Source organism: Salvia miltiorrhiza, unplaced genomic scaffold (assembly GCF_028751815.1).
Source record: "Salvia miltiorrhiza cultivar Shanhuang (shh) unplaced genomic scaffold, IMPLAD_Smil_shh original_scaffold_381, whole genome shotgun sequence".
NCBI lineage: Eukaryota > Viridiplantae > Streptophyta > Magnoliopsida > Lamiales > Lamiaceae > Salvia > Salvia miltiorrhiza.
In genome coordinates this window covers 282,257-305,635 of record NW_026651537.1, presented here as the reverse complement: position 1 = coordinate 305,635, position 23,379 = coordinate 282,257, and the positions used below count along the sequence as shown (strand labels likewise).

At 36.2% G+C, this 23,379-nt stretch overlaps 4 protein-coding genes across 6 annotated transcripts; 3 read left to right on the top strand and 1 right to left on the bottom strand.

Annotated features, from left to right (window-relative positions):
* Window positions 1–1,853: 1,853 nt before the first annotated feature.
* On the top strand, window positions 1,854–5,415 carry LOC131004334 (uncharacterized). Its single transcript, XM_057930979.1, has 3 exons — window positions 1,854–3,104; window positions 3,402–3,531; window positions 4,915–5,415. The coding sequence occupies exons 1-3, from the start codon at window positions 2,580–2,582 to the stop codon at window positions 5,133–5,135; spliced, it is 876 nt and encodes a 291-aa protein (XP_057786962.1). The 5' UTR covers window positions 1,854–2,579; the 3' UTR covers window positions 5,136–5,415.
* Window positions 5,416–6,756: 1,341 nt separating this feature from the next.
* LOC131004325 (glycosyl hydrolase 5 family protein-like) lies at window positions 6,757–10,493 on the top strand. The gene is made up of 3 exons (XM_057930975.1): window positions 6,757–7,449; window positions 8,914–9,505; window positions 9,969–10,493. The coding sequence occupies exons 1-3, from the start codon at window positions 6,865–6,867 to the stop codon at window positions 10,391–10,393; spliced, it is 1,602 nt and encodes a 533-aa protein (XP_057786958.1). The 5' UTR covers window positions 6,757–6,864; the 3' UTR covers window positions 10,394–10,493.
* Window positions 10,494–12,352: 1,859 nt separating this feature from the next.
* LOC131004319 (UDP-glycosyltransferase 83A1-like) lies at window positions 12,353–15,052 on the bottom strand. The gene is made up of 2 exons (XM_057930966.1): window positions 14,578–15,052; window positions 12,353–13,274 (listed from the first exon to the last, which is right to left on the bottom strand). Exons 1-2 carry the CDS (start codon window positions 15,050–15,052, stop codon window positions 12,367–12,369), a joined length of 1,383 nt encoding a protein of 460 aa, XP_057786949.1. The 3' UTR covers window positions 12,353–12,366.
* Window positions 15,053–20,453: 5,401 nt separating this feature from the next.
* On the top strand, window positions 20,454–22,005 carry LOC131004323 (uncharacterized). Of its 3 annotated transcripts, none has more exons than XM_057930971.1 (3): window positions 20,499–20,652; window positions 20,909–20,963; window positions 21,099–22,005. In XM_057930971.1, exon 3 carries the CDS (start codon window positions 21,111–21,113, stop codon window positions 21,921–21,923), a length of 813 nt encoding a protein of 270 aa, XP_057786954.1. In that variant the 5' UTR covers window positions 20,499–20,652; window positions 20,909–20,963; window positions 21,099–21,110; the 3' UTR covers window positions 21,924–22,005. The 3 variants fall into 3 exon arrangements, with proteins under 3 accessions (XP_057786955.1, XP_057786954.1, XP_057786953.1); XM_057930970.1 differs by having other exon boundaries at window positions 20,909–21,004; XM_057930972.1 differs by lacking the exon at window positions 20,909–20,963 and having other exon boundaries at window positions 20,454–20,601.
* The last annotated feature ends 1,374 nt before the right edge of the window (window positions 22,006–23,379 follow it).

Here is a 23,379-nt window from a genome sequence, read left to right as displayed (position 1 = left end):
AGCAGAGCAGATCAAGGAAAGAAAGGCCAGAGCGAAGGGATACCGGCAGAACTGACAAAGCGAAGAGTTAAAGAGTACGATCCAGAGCAGACTCATGTCCGGAGAAGGAACATTCGAGAAGAGGATATAAAGCCAGGTCTGTCTAGCGAAGATAAGGACTCGATGGCTCGCGCTTCAGCAGCAGGTCTATCTATGTAGGCGGTTAGCACGCAATAGGCGTGACTCTGTAGAATTACTATTTTGCCCCTCAGATGTACTCTATAAATACCTGTAACCTTGAAATGGAACACACGCTCTCTGTTTTTCCCCTTTTACTCCATTTTCTTGTTTTCTTTCTAAGAATTCTCTGAAAAACCTGAGAATCATGGGAACGCAGGTAAACGATAGTGAATCCCCACCATAGATCCGATAGATTTAATTATAGACTCATCACCTAGAGTTGTAATCACAAATTTTAAGAGGACGTGCCCAAATGACGTCGTTTCTCATTCCATCTTTACATATTCACATCATCCAAGTTCGTCGTCATATCATTTAAAAATTTGCCAGAAAGTCGCGCTATGGGAAATTCCTAAATAATGATTTACTAGTACGTGCCCGCTCGTGCGATGCACGACTATCATCGAAATTGCACAATAATTTAAATAAATAAATATAAATATTAAAATATTAAACATTATATATATATATATATATATATATATATATATATATAGGGTGTGGTTCTAGAGAGAACTACATTATCTGTGAGAACGAGAGAACCATCAAATCTAATGCATTCACTGTAAAAATTAATGCATTCGCTGTTAAAATTAATGCACTAAAAAATTTTAAAAAAAATGCTCCCTTCAGGATTCGAACCCAGGTTCTATATTCATCCAACAAGATGATGCATCCACCGTAGATCTTGATGATCGAATGGCCGAAAATGGTTCTCCGTTCTTTTTTTATTTATGGTTCTTTCTTGAACCTCTCCCTATATATATATATATATATATATATATATATATATATATATAAGTTAATACAAACATAAAATGATATCAATAAAAAATTAAATTATCCACAATATAATCTCAATAAAAATATGAATCTGAAAATATTCGAATTTTCAATTTTTGAAATAGCAATTAATTGATCTAATTCATAATGTGCATACATATGTAAATTATTAAATATCATTGGAAAGTGAAAAAATAAAGGGTTTAATATGAGATATGTGTCGTTTATTTTCAAAATAAAATATATGCAATTTCAGTAAATTTAAATAAACGTGCTTCTACAAAATTACTCTTCAATTTACTTTTATTTTTTATTTTAAAGAAAATCGATAATCGTTTCAATTAATGATTTTTCAATGAATCATTTTGAAGCTTAAAAATTCGATTTTTAAGCTAAAGAGTTTTAAAATGAATAAATATAAGTTTCATCATTGTAATTGCATTAAACTGATTTAATAACAATATAAATAGTAAAATATAAAAAATACTAGTAATATATAGTAAAAACATACAAAATAAAATAAAAAAATATGAAAAAATGAATGAAAGAGAAAAGAAAGAGCCATGACATTTTAAAAAATGAGAAATGAGAGAGGATATGATAGAGGAGAGAAGAGAGAAAAGAAAGAGAAAAAATAATTTTGTGACTTTAAACTATAATAATTTATTGGTTTTAAATTTTATAATTTTTAAATCAAATTAAAGATATCGTCATTATCTTTAATTTATCATCCATATTGAATATTTTTTTATAAATCAAAGTTGATGATTTTAAAAGAGAATCAAAACTACAAAAAGAAAAATAAAGAGAGAAAAATTTTGGTAAGAAAAAGTTTACGTTAGCCTAAAAGAGTATTCTCTTTGTTTCTACTTCTATAATGATGAGAGAACTATTTGCTTGAGCCGAGCGTGAGCTTTCTGGAGCAGGTAATTGTAATTCATCACAGTGTATTTTTTTTTTTTTTTTTTTTGTTGCAAAAGTTTGTTTTTCTCTATTTCTCCAATTTCTCGTTCTCAACATATTTCCCAATTTCCTTACCTTTCTTGTTTTCGGTTGATTCTCTCAATTTCTCGCTGTCTGCGGCAGCTTTCCCAATTTCCTTATTTTCATTATTTTCAGTATTTCTCTATTTCCTTGAAATCTCTACATCATATTTTCAATTTCTTAAGAAATTACATAAATTTAAGAGTATATACACAACTGCTCTTAGAAGATAGAAACACAATTTGTATTGTTTATATGTTGGAAGAGATCTGTTTCTTTGTTGGAAGTCTATACTACATCTATAAGATTTTTAGAGGAATTAAACTGCAGACACGAATGACACACACGTTTTTTCAAAAATAGCTAAAATTTTGGGATGTAACACTGTCAACAAAATTGCCGGGAATATATAATATGAAACAAGAACGAAAGACTTAGAAAAAATTAAAATATTAAAATTTATTATAGTTTTTGATCAAATTTATTCTTACTTTTGTTGAAATTCATATTATTTTTTAATATATTTGTTTTTTAAGGAATGGGGGAGTATTAGAATTTGGCGTTTTTAAAGTGGAGTAGAGTTGGGCTTTTATATGATAGTATTAGGCCCAAAAGTAATTATTTGGAATGTGAGCGACGTCTCTGTTGGTGTCACCGCTTTCCCGTTTGTATCCCTCAAAACCCTCCTTAACCCCACCCCCAACACCTCCGATCCAATGCTGATTCGCCGAGCAGCAATCCACCATCTCCGCCGCTTCTCCACCGCCGCGCTCCTCCAGGAAGTGGACGCTCTTCCTACATTCACTTACCTGGACGGATTCCCCAGGCCCGACCCCAAATACCACGAGACCATCCATGCGATCCCACGCGATGCCTCCGGTAAGAGCATCTCGGCCAAGGAGAGGAAGGCCGGCCGCGTTCCGAGCATCGTCTTCGAGGCGGAGGATGGCCAGCACGGCGGCAACAAGCGCATCATTTCCGTGCAGAGCAATCAGGTTAAGAAGCTCGTGAATCATTTAGGGCGGTCTTTCTTTCTCTCCAGGCTCTTTGATCTCGAGGTCCGGCCGGAGTTCGGGTCCGGTGAGGTTGTGGAGAAAGTCCGAGTATTGCCTCGGATGGTATGTATTTGAAAAAGGCGAAAATGTCTTATATTCGATTGATGTACTGTTTAAATATTGGATTAATTTGGTCTGATTTTGAGAAATATTGGGGTTTTCTGTGGTGAGATGTGGCTGAGCTAGCTCTAAATGGCCATTGAACCTTTGCTGAGCGAGGGGTTTTAGATAGATAGGAAGCTGGATTACATAAATTTAGATAATGATTTATCATTTCTATAATGCTATTGAGTTTTCATACAGCACTGGTTGGAAATTCTTGGGTTATGCACTGATATAAACTTTCTTGATAAATGTCAGCTCCATCTTCATCCGAGCACAGATGCGGTGCTTAATGTTACATTCATAAGGGCTCCATCTAGTGCTTGGTTGAAGGTTGATGTTCCTCTAGTATTTAGAGGAGATGATGTTTCCCCTGGGCTCAAGAAGGGTACGTAGAAAATCTTATCTTGTGATTTATTACCACTTTATGCAAAGCTCACATTTCTCTTCGTATTTATTAATATAGGATTTGTTTTACTGTAATGAAATGTTGTGTCTTCTCTGTTTCCTGGCTATCTTTTTAAGTAAAAATGCAGATAATTGCTACTGCATTCCTTGAGTTAATTTATTTCTGGTGTGATGTTAATCAGAGAATTCCCTTTTCTTCCATTTTATCTTTACCAAACACATCTTTCTGTGCTTCCTTTGTGCATACTCTTTTCCAGAGAAAAGTGGATAAGCTCTAGTTGTGAATTCATTGCCGAACATGTGCTTGAATACCATTTTGCTAGGTTACTGTGGATTAGGAAATGCCAGCTTAGGTTGTATTTTTTTGGTTGGGGTATTTTTGGTTAACATGGGACAAATATATTGATGGTTTTTTGGGCAAAAATGTAATACTATCCTGTGATTTTCATTTTCCACATTGCTTTATCCACTTAGTGGTCTTTCAGTACTGTCACTTAGATATTAAAAGGTGCTTCATAATTTAGCTAATCACATTACTGACTTACAATATCTCTATGGCTATTAGGGATTAGCTACTGCATTTTTCACATGCAGTCAGATGATTTATCTTTTGCTTGTAGCTTGTGGCCAGTCTACGGTCCATGGCATGGGTTTCTGACCAAAAGAGTTATACGTATTTTTAGAATTGAATTATTTTGAATGCAATGTCACATAATTTCGGATTAAATAGATAAAAGGTAGAATCAATTGGAAGACATGTGCTGGTCACCGTACCTAAAAAGCACCATTGATTCATATAGGACAATCCTGTAAAGGTCAGATCACTTCCAAATATATGGAGTGGCATCTGGTTCTTGGTAGCCTTGAACACATGTTTAGGTTGCATTTTTTCGGGTGTGTTTCTTGCTTTTAATCATATGCTAGCCTGCAGCCAAATCTGGTCAGAGCCTTTAACCTTTGGATTTTGGCCCTACTGGTCTGGACCCGACTTTCTTGTTTCAAGAACAAGTTTCCTTCAAAATTAATGGATAACCAAGTGGGTTAGGAACTAGAAGAACTAAAGCGAGTTTAGACTAGAAAAGATTCTGTCTAAGACTCTAACCTTGAAAGATGTTGATGGAGGAAGAAGTTGGAAGACTTAATTAGATTTCAGGATGCTAATAGAATTTGGAAACATGCAGAAAAAGTAATTCACCGAAATGTGTTTGTAGGCTGGCATGTCATTGCTATTGCTGATTCAAATCACGTTTTCCTTCGCTCTAGACATATTGAAGCTCAAGCTCCTTAAACAAAAATAAAACATCTGCCATGATACTTCTGCATTTCTACTTACGCCTTGCCAATTGTTCTTCTTGTTCTGCAGGGTCGTCTCTAAACATTATCAAGAGAACTGTGAAGTACCTTTGTCCTGCAGATATAATCCCTCCCTTCATAGACGTTGATTTAAGTGAGCTCGATGTTGGCGAGAAGATCGTTGCTGGTAATCTTAACGTTCATCCTGCTCTCAAGTTGCTAAGATCGAAGGATGAAGCTGTCGTCAAGATAATGGGCGCCAGGGTTTCTGAGCAAAGGAAATCCAAGTAAGTTGTCAGGTTCCAAATTAGTCTTTTGGTAGAGAAATCTTCAATTGTAAAAGAATCCCTTAACTGTATAAGGCCACGCAGCCGATATGATCTTTCCATTTTTGCGATTTAGAAGAGTTGCTTTAGCTGAATTCTATCTAGGAGCGATTTTTCCCTCTCATCTACAAAGAAAGCGTGGTGTTATTGAAGCCTACATTTTTAGGGGAAATTGTATCTTATTAACAGCTTTCGCATCGATGATAATGATATAAAAAAAAGTAGTGTTTTCGCAGTTGATCAAATATGGTATAAGCTCATACATTTTCTTTCTAATAATACCACGAACTTTGTACGATATAATTGTTGATCATTTGAATAAACTATGCAAGATTTGTACAAAAAAAATGAAAAATTTACACAAAACAAGATAATAATACACAATTCTTAAAAAGTTAAAAAAATAACCTTACCTTTTTTATTTACAATGAATTAAATTAATCAGAGTCTTAATTCTGTTAACTTTTTTTCAACTGATCACTGAAAAATGCTGTGAGGTTTCACTATGCGCCGTATCATCTTTTAGTGGCTGGAAAAATATGGGCAATGGAATTGCTACAAATTTAATGTGAGTTCTTTATTAACTGTCTTAAAAATGGGCTTAAATTGTAAATTAGCTGAAAGGTGGTGCATTATTTGACAATTAACCCTTGTTCTATAACATTTAATATGGAATAATTTCATCAGGCTGCAAACACAAAATAAAGGTGACATTCAAATGTCATTGCATCTTATGAAATGATCTTTTACCCAACCTATATAAAACGTTAGACTTACTATAAATTTACAGCTTGAGCATGCTGTTCTATTTTTAGAACTCAATTCAAATAATTGAATCTAATTTGCCTATTCTCGCACTGTACCATATCTCATAATTATTCTGGACCATCACCAAGTTAGAAAATCGGCCAATTTTTTCAGTAGTGTTCAATTCATGCATTATTACTTGCACCACATTATTTGTATTATATGACCTCATTCACTTAATAAAAGTGGCTAAGAAAATGGTTATTTGTGTGTAAAATTAATATTCAAACTTTCAATGTTTTCTGATTTTTCATGAGAACTTTTTTAAAAATCCAAATACATGAATTTAATGCATATTTAATTTTTTTTCTCATGAAATTCATTTTTCCTAACCCCCACAATTGATACCGACGTGTTTCAGAGCTGCCAACATAGTTAAATCGACCAATGGTTAAAAAGTTATAACTCTGATTTCTTCTAAACATCATCGTTTTAAATGAAAAAAGCAATTATTTCTATTTCATGAAAAACGACGTTGTTTTCTACCTTAGAATACAACGTTGTTTTGTCCTCAGCCCATAGTGTTGACATGCGTACGCCATGTGGACATGTCAGGTCAATAATATGCTACATAGAAGTCATGTCAATTTTAATTTAATTCGAATTGCTCGCCGTAGAAAAAATCAGATGGGCACTAAGTTCATATTAGATTGAAAATAAAAAAATTATTAAAAGTTAATGTATTTACGTGTAAATAAGCTAATTAATAAAAAAAAAAACTTGATTTCTTGCCAATAAAAATGGAAACTAGCACTCAAAATCCTTTGTCGTCACAGAATTTTACCACAAAACAAATTTAAGCAAATGTAATACATCCATATCAACAAACATTAACAAATGTCTATAAATAAGAACGAGATTACTTGAAAAAGGAAAAGTTATAAAAAATGGCAAGAGGAATTCGGAATGACGAAGCGATGTTGGCGTTTCTGCTTCTGCAAATCGTTTCCTTTTGCGGCTCATGGCCGCTGTCGACGAACTCGCGATGGATAGTGGACGACGCGAGCGGGAAGCGCGTGAAGCTAGCGTGTGTGAATTGGCCTTCGCACTTGGAGCCAATGATCGCAGAGGGCCTCGAAAAGAAGCCAATCAACGTTATAGTGAAGAAGATAAGTGAAACAGGGTTCAACTGCGTGCGGTTCACGTGGTCGACGTATATGTTCACGAGGCCTGATTACGGGAATCTCACGGTTTCCAAATCGTTAGAGAGATTCAACCTATCTGCTGCGAAAGCAGGCATAGCCAAAAATAACCCTCGATTTTTGAACATGAGCGTCGTCCAGCTTCACAAGGCTGTGGTTGATGAGCTCGGGAAGAATAAGGTGATGGTAGTGCTCGACAACCACGTCAGCCGCCCGACTTGGTGCTGCAGCGGCGACGGCAACGGGTTCTTCGGCGACGCCGATTTTAGCCCGGAGGAATGGCTGCGAGGCCTAGCTGCGGTGGCCAAGGCATATAAGGCTCATCCTGCGGTCAGTACATTCATTTGCTGAGTTTTATACTTTGGTTGCGTTTTCTTTATTCAAATATTCTCTTCGTATCTGTTCTATTGATAATGACATACTTTTAATTTTGATTTATCTCATTAACATTGAGACAATATTCCAAAAATAACAATAATTAAGGCCCTAATTCTCCTTAATTTCCATGTGTATTTTACACAAAAACGTACTTTACATCCTAATAATGGTTAATTCTCGTGTCTAGAAAAAATGTGTCATTATCAATGAGACTAGTATTTTTTTTATTGAATACGTGAAAAGAGTGAAATAAAAAGTCAAAATATAAGTTTTTCATTTCATATATACTATAGGGTATCAATGTGATAATATTTTTTCATATTTTTTTTTCCATCCTACACAAGATAAAAAAAAAAAAAAAAATTGAAGACCACTAAAATATGATAACTTTTTTTCTATTTTTAATATCATAATTTTTAATAATAAATTTAATTATAACAAAAGAGAACATATATATCATAATAATTACTTCATTCGTTCAATTAAAACTGACTTGTATTTCAGTTTGGCTGTCCCTATTATAAGTGGCTTGTTTCCTAAAAATAACACATCTAGCATATTAATTACATGTATATATATATTAATTATTACTATGGCTTTAATTTGAATTTGTTAGATTGATGTATGACTTCAAATTATATTTATCTTTTAAAAATCTTAGTTAATTAATTTTGTAAAATTTAATTATTGCCCGTATCGATATTTCCAACATAGTAGATTTCCAACATATATGAGGTGAATTGTGAAATCAAAGCAACAATGCCAAAAATGAAATTCCACCTCATTTTCCTCAAATGGGATCACGTCTCTCAATTTTTAACAAGTGTGCGTCACTCTCTCTCTCTCTCTCTCTCTTTTTTAAGTCTTAATATTCTTTTCTTAATATATTATGTTTTGGTATAATTTAAAGATAATAATTAGGATTTACTAATTATCCAATCATGGTTTATAATTTTTAATTTATTTCAAAATTTTAAATTAATAATCAGAGTCAATTACTCTAAAGTTAGTATATATATATATATATATATATATATATATATATATATATATATACAATTTCAAATTTTAATGATAAATATTAATAAGAATTCATTATATAATACTATTATTTAATTTTTCTAATAAACATTTTAAAATAGTAAAACTAATAGTGTGACACTATAAATGGTGGGACATGGAATCTCTTATTCCTGTAATTTCATACTCAAATTTATGTCGTAAGAAATTTTGATACGGATTATATTATACTATCATTTTGCAAAAATTAAGATCATTTAAAAATAAATTGAACTTCGTCTCGAAAAAATAAATAAATTGAACTTGAGGTAATAACCAACGTTAACCTTCATGTCTTAAACTATATATTTAACCCCAAATATATATGACATTATGAAAAAAAAAATTGTTGTGAAGGTCGTAGGTATGAGCATGAGGAATGAGTTACGAGGTAGCAGACAAAACGAGGCAGATTGGTACAAATACATGCAGCAAGGAGCTAACACAATTCACGCACAAAGCCCAGATTTCCTAGTCATCGTCTCTGGATTAAACTTCGACAACAACCTTGGATTTCTCAAGTCCAAACCGTTGGCAGTTAATGTGAGGAACAAATTGGTTTACGAAGCGCATTGGTATTCCTTTGGCATTCCTGCTGAAAAATGGGCTGCCCAAACCAACCAGTTATGTGCCACCGTCACCAAATGGGCACGAGACAATTATCTTTTCTTGATTGCAGGCAACAACTCTTTCCCTCTATTTCTGAGTGAATTTGGCATTAACCAAAGAGGCGACGATCTGGCCGACAACAGGTACATAAGTTGTCTCTTGGCTGCTGTAGCTGAGGCCGATCTCGACTGGGCTTTGTGGGCTTTACAAGGCAGCTACATACTTAGAGAGGGACACGTTAATCTTGAAGAGATTTATGGAGTTCTTGATATTAATTGGGATCATCCCAGAAATCCTGCATTTCTTGATAAATTGCAGGTTGTTAGGCAGATCAATCAAGGTATGAAATTTCATGCAACATATATGCAATTACAAATGTTTTAACTTTGCAAATGATGAAATAAGTGAAAATTGAAAATGCCCTTTTTATTAAGTTATATGTAGAAACTATCAACTTTAATAAAAACATGTAGAAAATTGAATGTGATAAAATTTACAGGAAAGTCAGTAACGCTTTAACACTGACAGTTTGAAACGTATTTTGTCGACAAACACTGACTAGCCGGTCGATCGGATAGTGGAAGGTCGACAAACTAATGAATTCGTTGGCAAAAAAAATACGTTTCAAGCAGTCAGTGTCAGAATGTCGCGGATTTAATTTCCACGCAAATTTTGTCACATCCAAGGGCTTTTTTATCCCTTGACTTCAAGTTTGAATATTTTCTACGTGTTTTTATATAAGTGAAAGTGGGTAGTTTTACCCATTTACCCTTACAATAATTATAATGTTGAATCTCATTCAGATTTCAAGTCGAAGCACCCAACATACTATATACTGTTCCATCCTTTGAGTGGGCAATGTGTGCATGTTGTGAAGAATGACATAGTTGTGGCAACCTGCAAAAATGCAAGCCGATGGGATCACCACCAAGATGGTGGCCCTATAAGGCTGGCGGGAAGTCCATGGTGCCTCGGGGTGGCCGGAGACGGGACAACGCCCCGTGTCTCGAAGGATTGTTCGAGCAAGTGGAAGCTTGTATCAAGCACTGGTCTCCATTTAGCTGCCCAAGATGGCAGAGGGAAACACTTGTGCTTAGAGAAGAATGCTTCGGATTCTAAGCTTGTGACTAAGAAATGTCTTTGTGTTGGAGATAATCTTGCTGATTTACCTACTTGTGCTCAGAATCCAGAGGCACAATGGTTTAAGCTTATTCCAGCAAATATTTGATGCATGCAACGCATTATGTTAGAGTATTTGCATTGACTTGAATAATTAATAGTACGTGTTTGGACTATATTTTAACTTGAGAAAAAATAAAAAGATTGTGTGGCACATGTTTTTTACTCCAATCTCTATTATAACCTGTCTGATATCATCCTAGCCTATTTCAGTACTGCTCCCGACACTACAACAATTCTTGGGTAGGCTTTTTATGTTGGATGAAAATTCTGCCTTTATTATCTTGCATGCGTACGGGGTAATTAAATTCATATTTCTGTGCAACAGAAAGTAGAGTTGTTCTCCTAGGTAGTTCTTTCCTTATGCGGCGTGCCCTAGAATCTGCAGATCCTCCGGGTATGACATGATATCGCTCTGGGAAGATGTACCTTGCCTTAATTTGCCTGTGTACGCCAACTGTGCCCATATGCAAACTTCTCTCTTGGCCTCATTTCCCTTTATTCCCTCGTCCTCTGGTTACGTCCCTGTCATTTAGGCATTCCACCCGAACACAACCCAATTCCGCGCGGTACTCAATATGTGTAAAGCGTGGTCTTTGCCTATGTATGAAGTCGGGTACTTGCCTCTTTCGCGGAATGAAGCCTGTTCCAAACCATACCCTCCACACTCGTGTGTCTAAAACATGCCCTCCCAGGCACAAACACACACACAAACATGCAAAAAAACTCGATCTAGACCTAAAAATGGACTAAAAAACAGCACAAAAACGGGCTCGTCAAAGGACCCCTAAAAAATGAAGTTTCAAGAAATTGTAGCAAATTTGAGATAGTTGTACACCTGTAACATTAATTATAAAGTGCAATACACTAGAAAACAATGATCAAATAATTATAAAAATAATTTAGATCGATCTTCTAAAGAAGGCAAGTAGAATCGTAGCAGGTGCAAAAAGAGAGAATTGAGAGAAGAGCCTCTCGAGTAGAGAGAGAGTGCAGAGCAGCGAGAGAGAGATGAGATAGCCATTTCTGTTCTGATTTCTAAACTCTGAAGCGAGAGAGAGAGAGAGTCATTTCTGTAATTGGGTGTTACCGTTGAATATACCATTTTTTTTTTCCAGTTTTGTTGCTGCTCTGTTCGCTAGTTTAGGTAGAAATAAGATATTTTTTTTAATAGGGTATGATAATTTTATTGGGCTTATATTTTGGGGCCATGGGTCATTGCCCCACTTCCACAATATAAGGGCCGGCCCTACTCACAGGCACATACGGAGGCGCGCAAAAGCACACCGACCACCAACTCTCTCTTGGGCGAAACAACGATGATGAGCCGTCGTTGTTGTTCTTTCTCGACTCAGTGACAGGACACGCACACACATGGCATAGGCCAATCGCTATCGTCCGGATCTCAAGCGGCGGCGGTGCCTCCATCACTCACCCCTTCTCTCATAGACCGAACAAGGGCCGAGCCCTCGTCCCCCAACTCCCCACTTAGACGCCACCCTCATCGATCTCCGGCAACCGTGTGTAACGCCCCGATCTTCCCAAGGAAAAAAGAAATAGGAAAATAATGGAAAAAATTTGACTGAGCTTAATGAACTTAGCAATTTACACTTTAAATAGGTTATTCATATCTGAAGAGATAAAATGAAAGACATTGAGTGATGCTAATCGAATGACACCATTCAAACTCTCAAGATCGCATAAGTTTAGTAATGTGAAAGAAGTTACAATGAATTCTTATATATATAGCTAGCTAAGAGCTTGAGCTTTAGATACAACTTTTGTATCTAGCTAACTAACTACTTCAAAATATAACTAACTCGATAGTCATAACAGAATTCTCAAAACAAAAAATACAGAAAATATAAATAATCTAATAGTACATGTCGAAAGTATCCATTAAAAGTGAAGTAATAATCACAAAGAAAATTCATAGAACAAACAACATTACACAAAATATATATTAAATTGAAACCACGAAAAATATTAAATCATTCATGGGCAACGCCTAAAAATATTATATTATGCACTTTCTTTAAGATGATCGATAAATGTCATCAAATTCTTATAAGATGAACCCCCTTCAGCAACACTCTTGGCACACGTTTCCTTGAGTTTCAATGCATTTTCCTTAAACCTACTCTCAGATAAAACCATGTCGATCTTCTTCTTGATTTCATATCTCGATCTAATCCCATTTTCGTCACAATCGATTCTCAACCCAATCTCCCACTTATCACAAATATAGCTCTCATTATGTACTTGATCCGAAAAATATGGCCAACAAAGATACGACACCCCTTTGCTAACGCCTTCGAGAGTCGAGTTCCATCCACAGTGAGACACGAAACACGCAACAGCAGGATGAGAGAGAACTTCATCCTGCGGCGCCCACTCAACAATCTTCCCAAACCCGGCCACCCTCTCCAGAAACCCGTCCGGGAACTCGGCATGCGGCCCGTTCGCAATGTCCCGCTTGACAACCCACAGAAAAGGCCGGCCCGAAAGCTCGAGCCCGAGGGCCAGTTCATCCAGCTGTTGTTGTTCATAGGAAACTGCAAAGCTGCCGAAAGAAACGTACACCACTGAGCCAGAGGGTTTGGTGTCCAGCCAGATCAAGCAAGATGTATCTTGAGCGTAAAAGTTGCCGGAATTGGAACGAGATTTCTCCGGCGTCTTCGCCGCCTCGACTAAATGCAGCGGCCCGACAGGGAGGATATTTGGGTGTAAGTCGCAAGCTGCGGGTTCGAGTTCATAGCAAGTATTGGAAAGCAAGCAGTTTGCTTTATCAGCAGCTTTGTATGATTGGACACAGTGGAAGATAATCTTTTGATGTTTGAGGTCGCCGGGAAAGCTCCATGGAAACTCATTGTTTCTCCAGCCTGCTATTTCGTCGGAGAGCCTGATCATGTCACTTCTCTCCGGCGATCCTGTAATTAATTGCAGTAAAACTCATAAAATATGGGAGAGTCAAGTCCAAATTCAAATACTAATGAAATACAAGCAAATTTATATTTAAAATTATATATGAACTTTGTCCATAATTTGTTTCCATTCATAAACTTTAATTATACGGGCAAACATGAACTTACAGTTTGTTGTAATTTTATCCTAAAATGAAAATTTGGCAAAATTAAAATTTTAAAAATATTGTGGCAATATGATAAAAACCTTCTATTTGTCTTAGTTTGAAACTTAGGGATATTCCAATTTCTTGATAATTTTTTCAATTACTTGAGCTAATTTTGTTGATTATAAGCATAGAATTACAAAAATACTAATAATGATTAATGAAGATAAAAATATTCATCATTTATCTTATCAATTATGAAAAATTTGTTGGGAATTAGACGTAACTAATTCCACCCAAGATCTAGTGTAACGCAATAGTTAAGATATCGATCGATATGAGAACCATAAAAAAGGAATGAGATTCAGTGTATCACACTTTATGTCCCACTTTCAATTTTGTTTATTTTCTTATATATTTTTTCTTCAATTTCAATTTTGTATGCTTTAGTTTAATTTTGTGATTATTAACTAGGGTTTATTCCATCAATCTAGGGTGTATAATTATTTTTTATTATTTAATTTCACTTTTATTAGCTAATAATAGGTTGATAAATTCAAAGTCATGGTATATATTTTTTAAAAATTTTAATTTTTTGATATAAAAATTAAATATAATTCATAGTATTATAATAAATTTTATTTTTATAAAAAATATTTTTAAAATAATAGATGTAAGCATGGGATACAATGACACACATAAAATTGTGGTACACTGGATCTCATCCCCATAAAAAAGATAACATCGATATTTTAAACGTGATTCAGCTAAACTGTTTGCGTCCACGGACCCACACCAATATATTAGAGAATCTCGAAGGGATGAGTACATAAAAAATACCACAATGTATTTTGTAGCTGCTCTCAACTCATTTTTACCACTCATGTATAACTTTAACACTGAGATTTTTTCTCACAAGATTTTTTCTCTCTCTATAACAAAAGGAAATGCTTCTGTTTTTGGTGTATTTCATGGCTGCTACGAGGCCCCAATTTATAGGCAAATGTCAAACGCAATAATTGAAAACAATGCAGGAGCTATACAATAGCCCATTTGACTAACAAAATTAACGTCACTAAATATAAGTTTTTCTTTCGAAAGAAAAATAGTAAAAAAAAAAAAATAAAAAAAAAAAAAGAGAAAAGGAAAGAGAAAGATTGTACCGTTTGTGTCAAGATATCCTTGTTGAATAAGGTTTCGAATGTGAAGCAGTATGGCGAAGGACGCAAAGGAAGGGGTTGAAAAGCCCAAAAATTCAGCTCCCATTTTTTGTGCTATCTCCGAAACCCACCCAAACGAAAGATCAGCGATGACACAGCTGATTTTCTGGTCTGGATTGTCACCATTAATCCTCTCAATCAATTCAAACAGCGTAAAGGGGTTGTTCGGATCGTGCTCGGGCGATAGCCCGTCGGGGACTGCCGTCATCACTATGTTGGCGTCGGAATCATCATCATCTTCTTCTTCAGCAGCAGATGCAGAGAGTATTTTGTGATGTATAGATTGGGCGTTAATAAAGGTGACCTTAATGCCGTGTTTGGCTATTTGGCGGCACAGGCTCATCAGCGGCTTCACGTGGCCTTGGGCGGGGAGCGGAACCGCCAATACGTGAGGTCTGTTGCCGGAAACTGCAGCCATAGATTAAGCTTTGATGAATGCTTCCAATGTGTAAGAGTAAGAGTGTAGCTAATTAAGAAGTTCGGTAATGACACGTGAAATAAATAAAGGTTTAATTTTCTATTGTGAAAGAGACCCTGCACCAAATGTGATCTCAATAAAGAAAACAAGTAAAAGATGGAAACATATTAGTAAATTTTTTTTTGAGGAAGATGGAAACATATTGTAAATGAGATTACGCATGTTGCACGCATAACTTCTTAACACAATTTAATTATTCTAGGTAATAATATATTTGAAAACAAATGAAAAGGTTATAATACTATTAATGGTTGATAATTAACTTCAATAAATATTTGCAAGTACGTGTAAGAAAATAGATAAAAGTTAAATCAAATTTATATATATGAGTATAATTTGAACTTTGAAAACTGTAGCAGTAATAATGATAATTTATTATATAGTAATCAATTTAATTAAGTAAGATTAGAAGTAACAAATACAAATCATTATATATAAAAACATATTTGGAGGTGGCAGATTAAATATCCTATAATACGCACTATCAACATAAGAAAATGATGTAGATTTTCTATAGAGAACAAGTTGTTTCTTTGGGATCTCCAGAACAGATTTTGCCGGTAGGGTGCGTTCTCTTTGGTCGTAAAATTATCATAGGAAAATGATGGAAATGAAAAAGTGGGAAAATTTTATCATTTTCACTCTTGTTATCTCATGTTCTCTTTGATAGATTTTTTTTTTATCCTATACTTTATTTATCCTATACACATGTTCACTTTATTGAAAAATAATGGATAAATTGTTAAATGATTATATTACCCTTATTATTTACTTAATTATTTTATGTTATACTTTCAATTTTTCCGTTGACCCACCCACCACCACCACCAACCCAGCCCCACCCCCACCCCACCTCCCCCCCAAAAAAAGAATTATTTTTTTAAAATTTATCTTGCCACCCCCACCCCACCCTAAACCCCCCGGCCCCCACAAAAAAATTGTTTTATTTTTTTAAATTTTTCTCGCCAACTCCACCCCACCCCTCACACCCCCACCATACCCCCTCCCCACCCACCCACCTCCAATCACCTGCCCCCCTCAATTTTTTAAAAAATTTGGGTGGGGGTGGCGAAAAAAAATTTATAAAAAAAAAAAATTTGGGTGGGGGCTTCGGGGTAGGGGGTGGGGAGAAATTTAAAAAAAAAATTTGGGGGGGGGGGGTTAGGGTAGGGGGTGGGAAGAAAATTTTTTCTTATTTTTTTTAATTCTAATTATGGGGCCCACCTTCCTTTTTTTTCTTCTTCTTCTTCGACCTTTACACTAATGGCTTCTGATCCAGAATCCACTCTAACAACCTCACTTTCAATCTCAACTAATGAACTCGAAGACGATCTCCGCGCTTCCTCCTCCTCCGTCCTCCTATCCACCGCCTCCCACCCCCACTCCCCAAGGAAAACCGTTGCCGCCACCCTCATATTCATCTCCCTCGTCATCTCCACCGCCGTCGCTCTCTCCGCCGCTGCCGCATTCTCCTTCCTCTTCTTCTCCACCGTCGTCGCTCTTCTCCCAGCCTGGGTTCAACCGCCGAGCTCAAGTACCTCTATTTCCTCTTTTTCTGTAGAATTGATCCCTAATTTGTGAATTAGGGATTTTGCAGTCCATTCAATGGCAAAACTCGGGGATCCTTTAATCTACATGAGAGAGAAAGAGAATGAGTGAAGGATTAGAGAGGGTGGCGGATAAAGGCTTGTTATGAGGCGGTGGTGGCTGTTCTTCTCGATTCAGACGAGGTAGTGGCGACGGGTGTTGCCTGTTGTGGTGACTCGCGGTGATGGAAATCGGAAATATTGTAGTTGGGCAGGCCGATTTAGTGGCGGATGAGGCGGCCGTGAGTGGTTGATTTGGAATTTTTGAGGTTGTTTTCCGACATTGATAGAGAATTGTAGAGGAACACTTATTTTGGGATTAGGTTCAAAAAATCCTTAACTATGAGCTTGAATGATGCCCGAGCTGGAGAGGGCTTTGAGAGGCGGTGGCGGGCGACTGGTGTTGCCGGAGTTCCGCCGGAGAGTTTTGGGGAGAAAAATAATCGGCCGATGGAAATTTCAGGGTTTTTGGGAATTTTTTTTTTTTGGGGATGAAGCAATTTTGCAGCAAGGATTGCCCAAATTTTCGGGAGATTCGTCCCTTTTTGCGAGAGAATTTCATAAGAAGATAAAATAAGCAATTATTATTGCCAGAAACTGGAAAAGAAATAGCTGAAAAATATGAAAATATTTCCGGAGAATTAAACATTACAAGTGGGCCCCACAATTAGAATTAAAAAAATAAAAAAAATCACTAACTAACGTTGACTGACAGAGTTAGGTCAGATGGGCTTAAATGTGCGATTTTTTTGAAGTTTAGGGGGTAAGTTGCACACATAGTGAGTAAGGGGAGCAAATCGCAATAAGGGCTCACACTTCAGGGGACTATCTGCACCTTAACCCTATCATATATCATGATTTGGGATGAAAATGTGGGAAAAGGGGCTGCCCGTGAAATTTTTTCTTTCTGCCTGGAGAAAATTTACTAACAAAGAGAACACATGAAAAAGATGAAAAATGAGGGAAATTATTTGTTTTCCATCCTTTTCCCACAAAGAGAACGAAAGTAAACATGTCTTAACTATGGTTTGCAGCACGGCAACAATTTTCCAACTTTGAACTTGAATGCAAACTTCCATTGGAATAACACAAACACATAAAAGGGGATGTGTTGTTCATATTTTTGCCCTCCAACAACATGTTTTCAATGATAAAATCTTATCTTATTTTGCAAAATAAATATAATTGTATCAGTATTAAAATAAGATTTTATTAAAAAGAAAAAGGAAAAAAGAACCAAAAACCCTTAAAAGCACATGAAGCAGACTAAAGGTTGAGCCTCGTTAAAACCTCTCAGAGCGAGAAGAAAAAAAGTACTCATCTAGAAAATTAACAAAAATGACAAACGCAGGCAGCAGAAAAGTGAGAATACTTCAGGAGCTCCGGCCTAACCATCGCCCCCAAGTAGACCCGGCATTTCCTGAGCCGAAAAAATAAAGGAACAGAGACCAAGAACTGAAGGACTTATAAGAGAACAAAGCAGCGCAATGGCAACTAACCAAGTACCCTTCCTGCTTGGAACGCTCATCAAGGAGCAGAGCCCAACACATCAACGACCAGTTATGGAGGTATAGTATATATATAATTGTATCAGTATATACATCTTAATTTACGACACAAAAGCATATACTAATTATAATGTAATCATTTTTTGTTGCGGAGGTATATATAGTTTCGTGTTCCAAATCATGGATGCAAATGAAAATGATGAAGTGAAACCAGTTATGCAATTGCTTGTCGATGATAGTTTTGAAGAGGCAAAACCATCGTTGGAAAAGGCTCTTAAGGAGGCAAGAACATCATTGAATAAAGCTGAGTATCTCGCTTTGCAAATTAGAGATGCGATTGTGGTGCAGTCAACGTAATGATAGAGGTGAACGAGAAGGGATAATAAAAATACTAGCTGCTGCAAATTCTTTTACATAGGGGTAGTTGGCCTAACCTACGAACTTTCATCAAATTTTAATTTTGCACCTGAACTAAAAATTCTTCCATTAAATAAATACATTTCAATTTATTTTGATTTTTGACATTGTTGGCAGTAGCCCCAAAAAACTTTATACATAACTTAAATAATAGGTATACTAAATAGTATATAATTGGATGCTATGATGTACGGATTCTTCAAAAATTAGCATGTACGGCGAATCGGATTCTTTTAGGGTGCGATTCTCTCGGATTCTCGTCGGATTCGCACCCGATTCGCCACGTGGCGTATCTTTTAAAATAATTTATAAAAATAAACCGGATTTGCAAATTTCATAGGCGAAATTCACGTATCTCGTGCACGAAAGGTCTACACAAGGTTATTTTGATAATTTTATTTTTAGTTATGACTTATATATTGAACTAATAATATTTGAATCATTATATTGTTGCTCAATTAACTTATATAATTGAAAATGCTTAACTTTTTAGATAAAATAAAATGTAAATTACATATAATTAATTTAAGAAAATCTAAATTGTATATATTTTATAAGCATTATATATCATAAAATTTTAATAATTAGATGTATCCTTGCCGAATCGCACCCTATAATTTTTAAAAATCTGTATCCCCGTACTCGTATCGTATCGCCCCCGCATCCGCACCTCCGTACCCATGCAACATAGATTGGATGTATAATTGCCAATTCCAATTCATGTAATTCCTTGGAGATTAACATGGTGCATGGCAGGATTCCACAATATAAAACACCATTTTCTTGAGATTAATGAAGCAGCCGAGCAGACCATTACACCAAAACCCACGATCTTAATAACAGACTCCTCGTGCGAGTTAAGAACAAGCCTGTGGCGTTGGGCAAAAGATGCTTTTTTTTTTATGAAGTTTGAGTTGGTTTTTGATGAATCTTCGCTGCCAATCAAACAATGCCATGACTTGGAAATGCATCGGAATCTCAAGAGCTAGAGATGTCCCTCCAAGTCTTGACTCAATGATTTCTTATGGAATACAAAGGAGAGAGAGTTTGTTGCTTAATTTTACTATCCATAGCTCATACGCAGATGACAAACACTCTTGGTACTAAAGAAAATATGAAATTTTTATTTCTCTCGAAACATCAAACCACGGTATCTATCTAAAGGTTGTAAACAAACCGCTAAACTATTCCAACACAAACAGATGAAGCTTTCTTTATTTTTTGTTTTATAGTTGTGGATTTGCTAGTAGGATCGGATGCCGTATTTAAGAAGCTCCTCATCCTCCCACCACCACTCCTCCAAGGGCGGCGCCGTCAGAAAAGTGGGGTCATACACTTGGATATCACAGAGAGGGCATCGGCAGTCCCTCTCCAACACCATTATAATACAATGAGAATGAAACGCACATCCGCAATCTAGCTGGGTTATAAAAGCCCCCAAGAAGAATAATCTCATGCGGCACACCATGCAAACACCATAACATATCTCACGCCATCCCAGCTCCTCCTCCGAGTTGGCTCTCACCCTCGGCAGCCAGAAGAGAAAATCCATCAGCTCATAACTCATCTCCGAGCGCACCGCCGTCTGCACGTGCCATATGTGCAACGGGCACATCTTCAGCGGCAACACCGCCCTCCGCTTCGCATCATACCACTCCTCCCCGTCTTGCTGCACTGTCACCACCTCCATGTGCACGATCACGGGGACGCACATCTCGGACGCATGCTCCGGCTGCGCTGCCCGTCGGTTGCCAAATGCAGCCGCTTCTTGGCAGAACTTGTGCATTCCTTCCTCGCTCATCCAGTACTCGTCCAGCCTCCAGTTTATTACGTCCCCGATATCCTTTGCGTCGCAGCCCACAGCCAAGCCGCTCAGATCGTATCTCTCCGACCAGATTGTTTCCCGATAATCACCATCGTCCATGATGAAGTCAGTTCTCATCTCAAAGATCAGGATCCTCTGCCGCCCGTACCATCTGTATGCTTTCTGCCGTGAGTTTATATCTTCCAGTTTCGCAGCCGAGAACTCGTAAGCGTGTGAATATCCACGTCGAGAATCCATCTGCTTTTAGGGAATTGTGAGTTGAGTGTGTATAGACTAGTTGGTGTTATTTTCGCTAATAGGTTTAAATTTGAGTTATGCGATATCGAAATATTCAAGCGTAGATTGAGAAATGCATTAGAATAGGGCTTATATGTAGGATCTGCATAACAAGAATTAATTCCGTTGGCGAGAGTCTTGGCGTACACAACTAATTTTTTTTTTTTTTTTTTTTTTGTTATAGCCATAGGTAACATCACCAACACCATCTTTAATTCTTTATCGGCTGGAAAAGTGAGGTGATCGCCGTATGCTACTCAGACTCTCTCTTTTAATTCGTGTACGTATGTTGATGGATCAATGTATATGTCATTCATTCCTTTGGTTAATTCACTGATTTTAAAGATTAACTTTGATTATGATTTTTGAAATAGGTTTGATTAGTGATGAGGGATTTTCAAGTGGGATATTCACAAAGCTACGAGTTGTTGCCTGCAAGACTGGAGGAGATTAGGTCACGGCAGAAATCATACGCTGAGGCTGAGGGGCGTGAGAAAATCTTTTTGTTAGAGATGAGAAGCGAGTTCATGATGAGCGAGGGTGAGCAGATAACAAGAATCGGTAGTGAGCAATACGATATGACATGCTTGTGCGATGCAACGTCATTGTTTCACGAATTGAGGTGGAGGCTGGAGGAGTACCGTATGAGCATGGATGGAATAAACAAGTTATGCCAAGAGTTGTGTGCATTTGGAAGACAACTGGTGGCAGTAGCAGAGGCCGGGCAGGCCTGCGTGGCTGTGATTGTACGTATGGATGTGGTGACAGTGCAGCGAGAGGGGGAGTCGTTGGATGAAGTCAAGATGAGGGCGCTGATGCCGCCCAAATTGAGCCCCTTGTACGTGTGGTCAGACCAGACAGTGTTGCGCAGAGTAATGAATGATAAGCATATGGGAACTCTCTGGTATCTTTCCATATGCAAACCAGAAGGCGAAGACGAGGGTGTATGCTCCATCTGCCTCTTCATGAGGGCATCCATTGGTGCGCCTATAACAGAACTCGAGTGTGGTTGTAGATTTCATTCCCATTGTATCATTAGGAAGTTGGAGAGGGACAACAAGTGCCCTCACTGCGCTTACCAAGTGTTTGATGCTGCCTATCTCACTGTATCTGCACCACACCAATGCTATGAACCATTTAACAGGAATCAAGACCTCGCACAATATGGTGTCCCAAACTTGACTAGTTGGTATTGGTAGACTACATGTGGAATGCCACTTCATTTCAACATTTTTATTTATTCAATTTATTTATTTTTTGAAATAAAATAAGATTTATTTATTTTACTGTATTGTCTATATTGTACTCCCTCCGTCCCACTTATCTTGGCACACTTTCCTTTTTAGTTTGTCCCATTTATAATGACACTTTCTGAAAATTGTATTTCGTCCCTACCTTCTCTACACACATTAAATAAGTGGTCCTCATCCACTTTACACTCTTAACCCCTTATTCTTAATTGGGTTAATTGCATATAAATTATTGAACTTTTAATAAATTCTCATTTTGCATACGAACTTTAAATTTTTTATTAAAATTATTCAACTATTAATTTCTTCTCATTTTGCATATTTGTCTATTTTTCATCATCATGACATGGCGTAAATATACTCACTTGGCATGAATATGCTTTCGTAGCATAAATATGACCATGTAGAAAAATAGAACCGACGTTGTAGTGTATAGTTGGATGGAAACGACGTCATTTTAGGCCCAAAATTTGGCCGAAAAATGGACAAATATGCAAAATAAGAAGAAATTAATAGTTGAGTAATTTTTATAAAGATTTTATTGTTCGTATGCAAAATGAAAATTTGTTGAAAGTTCAGTAATTTATATGCAATTAACCCTTCTTAATTTTCTTATTTATATTCAATTAACATTTTTATTTATTTTTTGAAATAAAATAATAAGACATTATCTATTAGAATATGGAGAGTTATTAAGTACGAAAAGAATAAAACACATGAGACATGAAAGTATGGGTGGATTTTATAAAACTTTTGGTGTTTTTATTGTACATCTTTTTTTATCCATATGATATTAACACACAACAAAACTAGCTAGTAACTCACACCACACTAAGAGAGTATTTGGTTAAGCTTATTTTAAAGAGCTTATAAACTTTTAGAGTTTATAAGATGCAGTTTCTTAAAAGCTTATAAGTTGTCAAAGTGTTTAGGTAATTGAACTTATAAACTAAAGAGAGAATTTTAATTAGTGAGAGAAAATCTTTGTTAAAGAAAAAAGAAAAATGAAATTAGAATGATATATGATGAAAATAAAAATTATAATTAGATATTATTTTTATAATATGAGAGTTGTTTATAAGATAATGAGAAAATAAGTTGGGGTAGATGAACTTATTTTTTGGGAGCTTACAAACTCTTAAAGCTTATTTTCACAGCTCATAAGCTCTTTAAAAACTTATTTTGCCAAACACTTTGACGGAGCTTATAAGCACCTAGACAGCTTACAAGTTGTTCTAAAGAGCTTATAAACTCAGCCAAACACCTTCTAACACATGACAATTATTTTAGCTAGTAATTTATATTCAATTAACATTTTTATTTATTTTTGAAATAAAATAAGATTTATTTATTTTTACTTATTTCTTTTAAATTGTATTTTGTTTACCTCGTTTTTGGGTTGTTT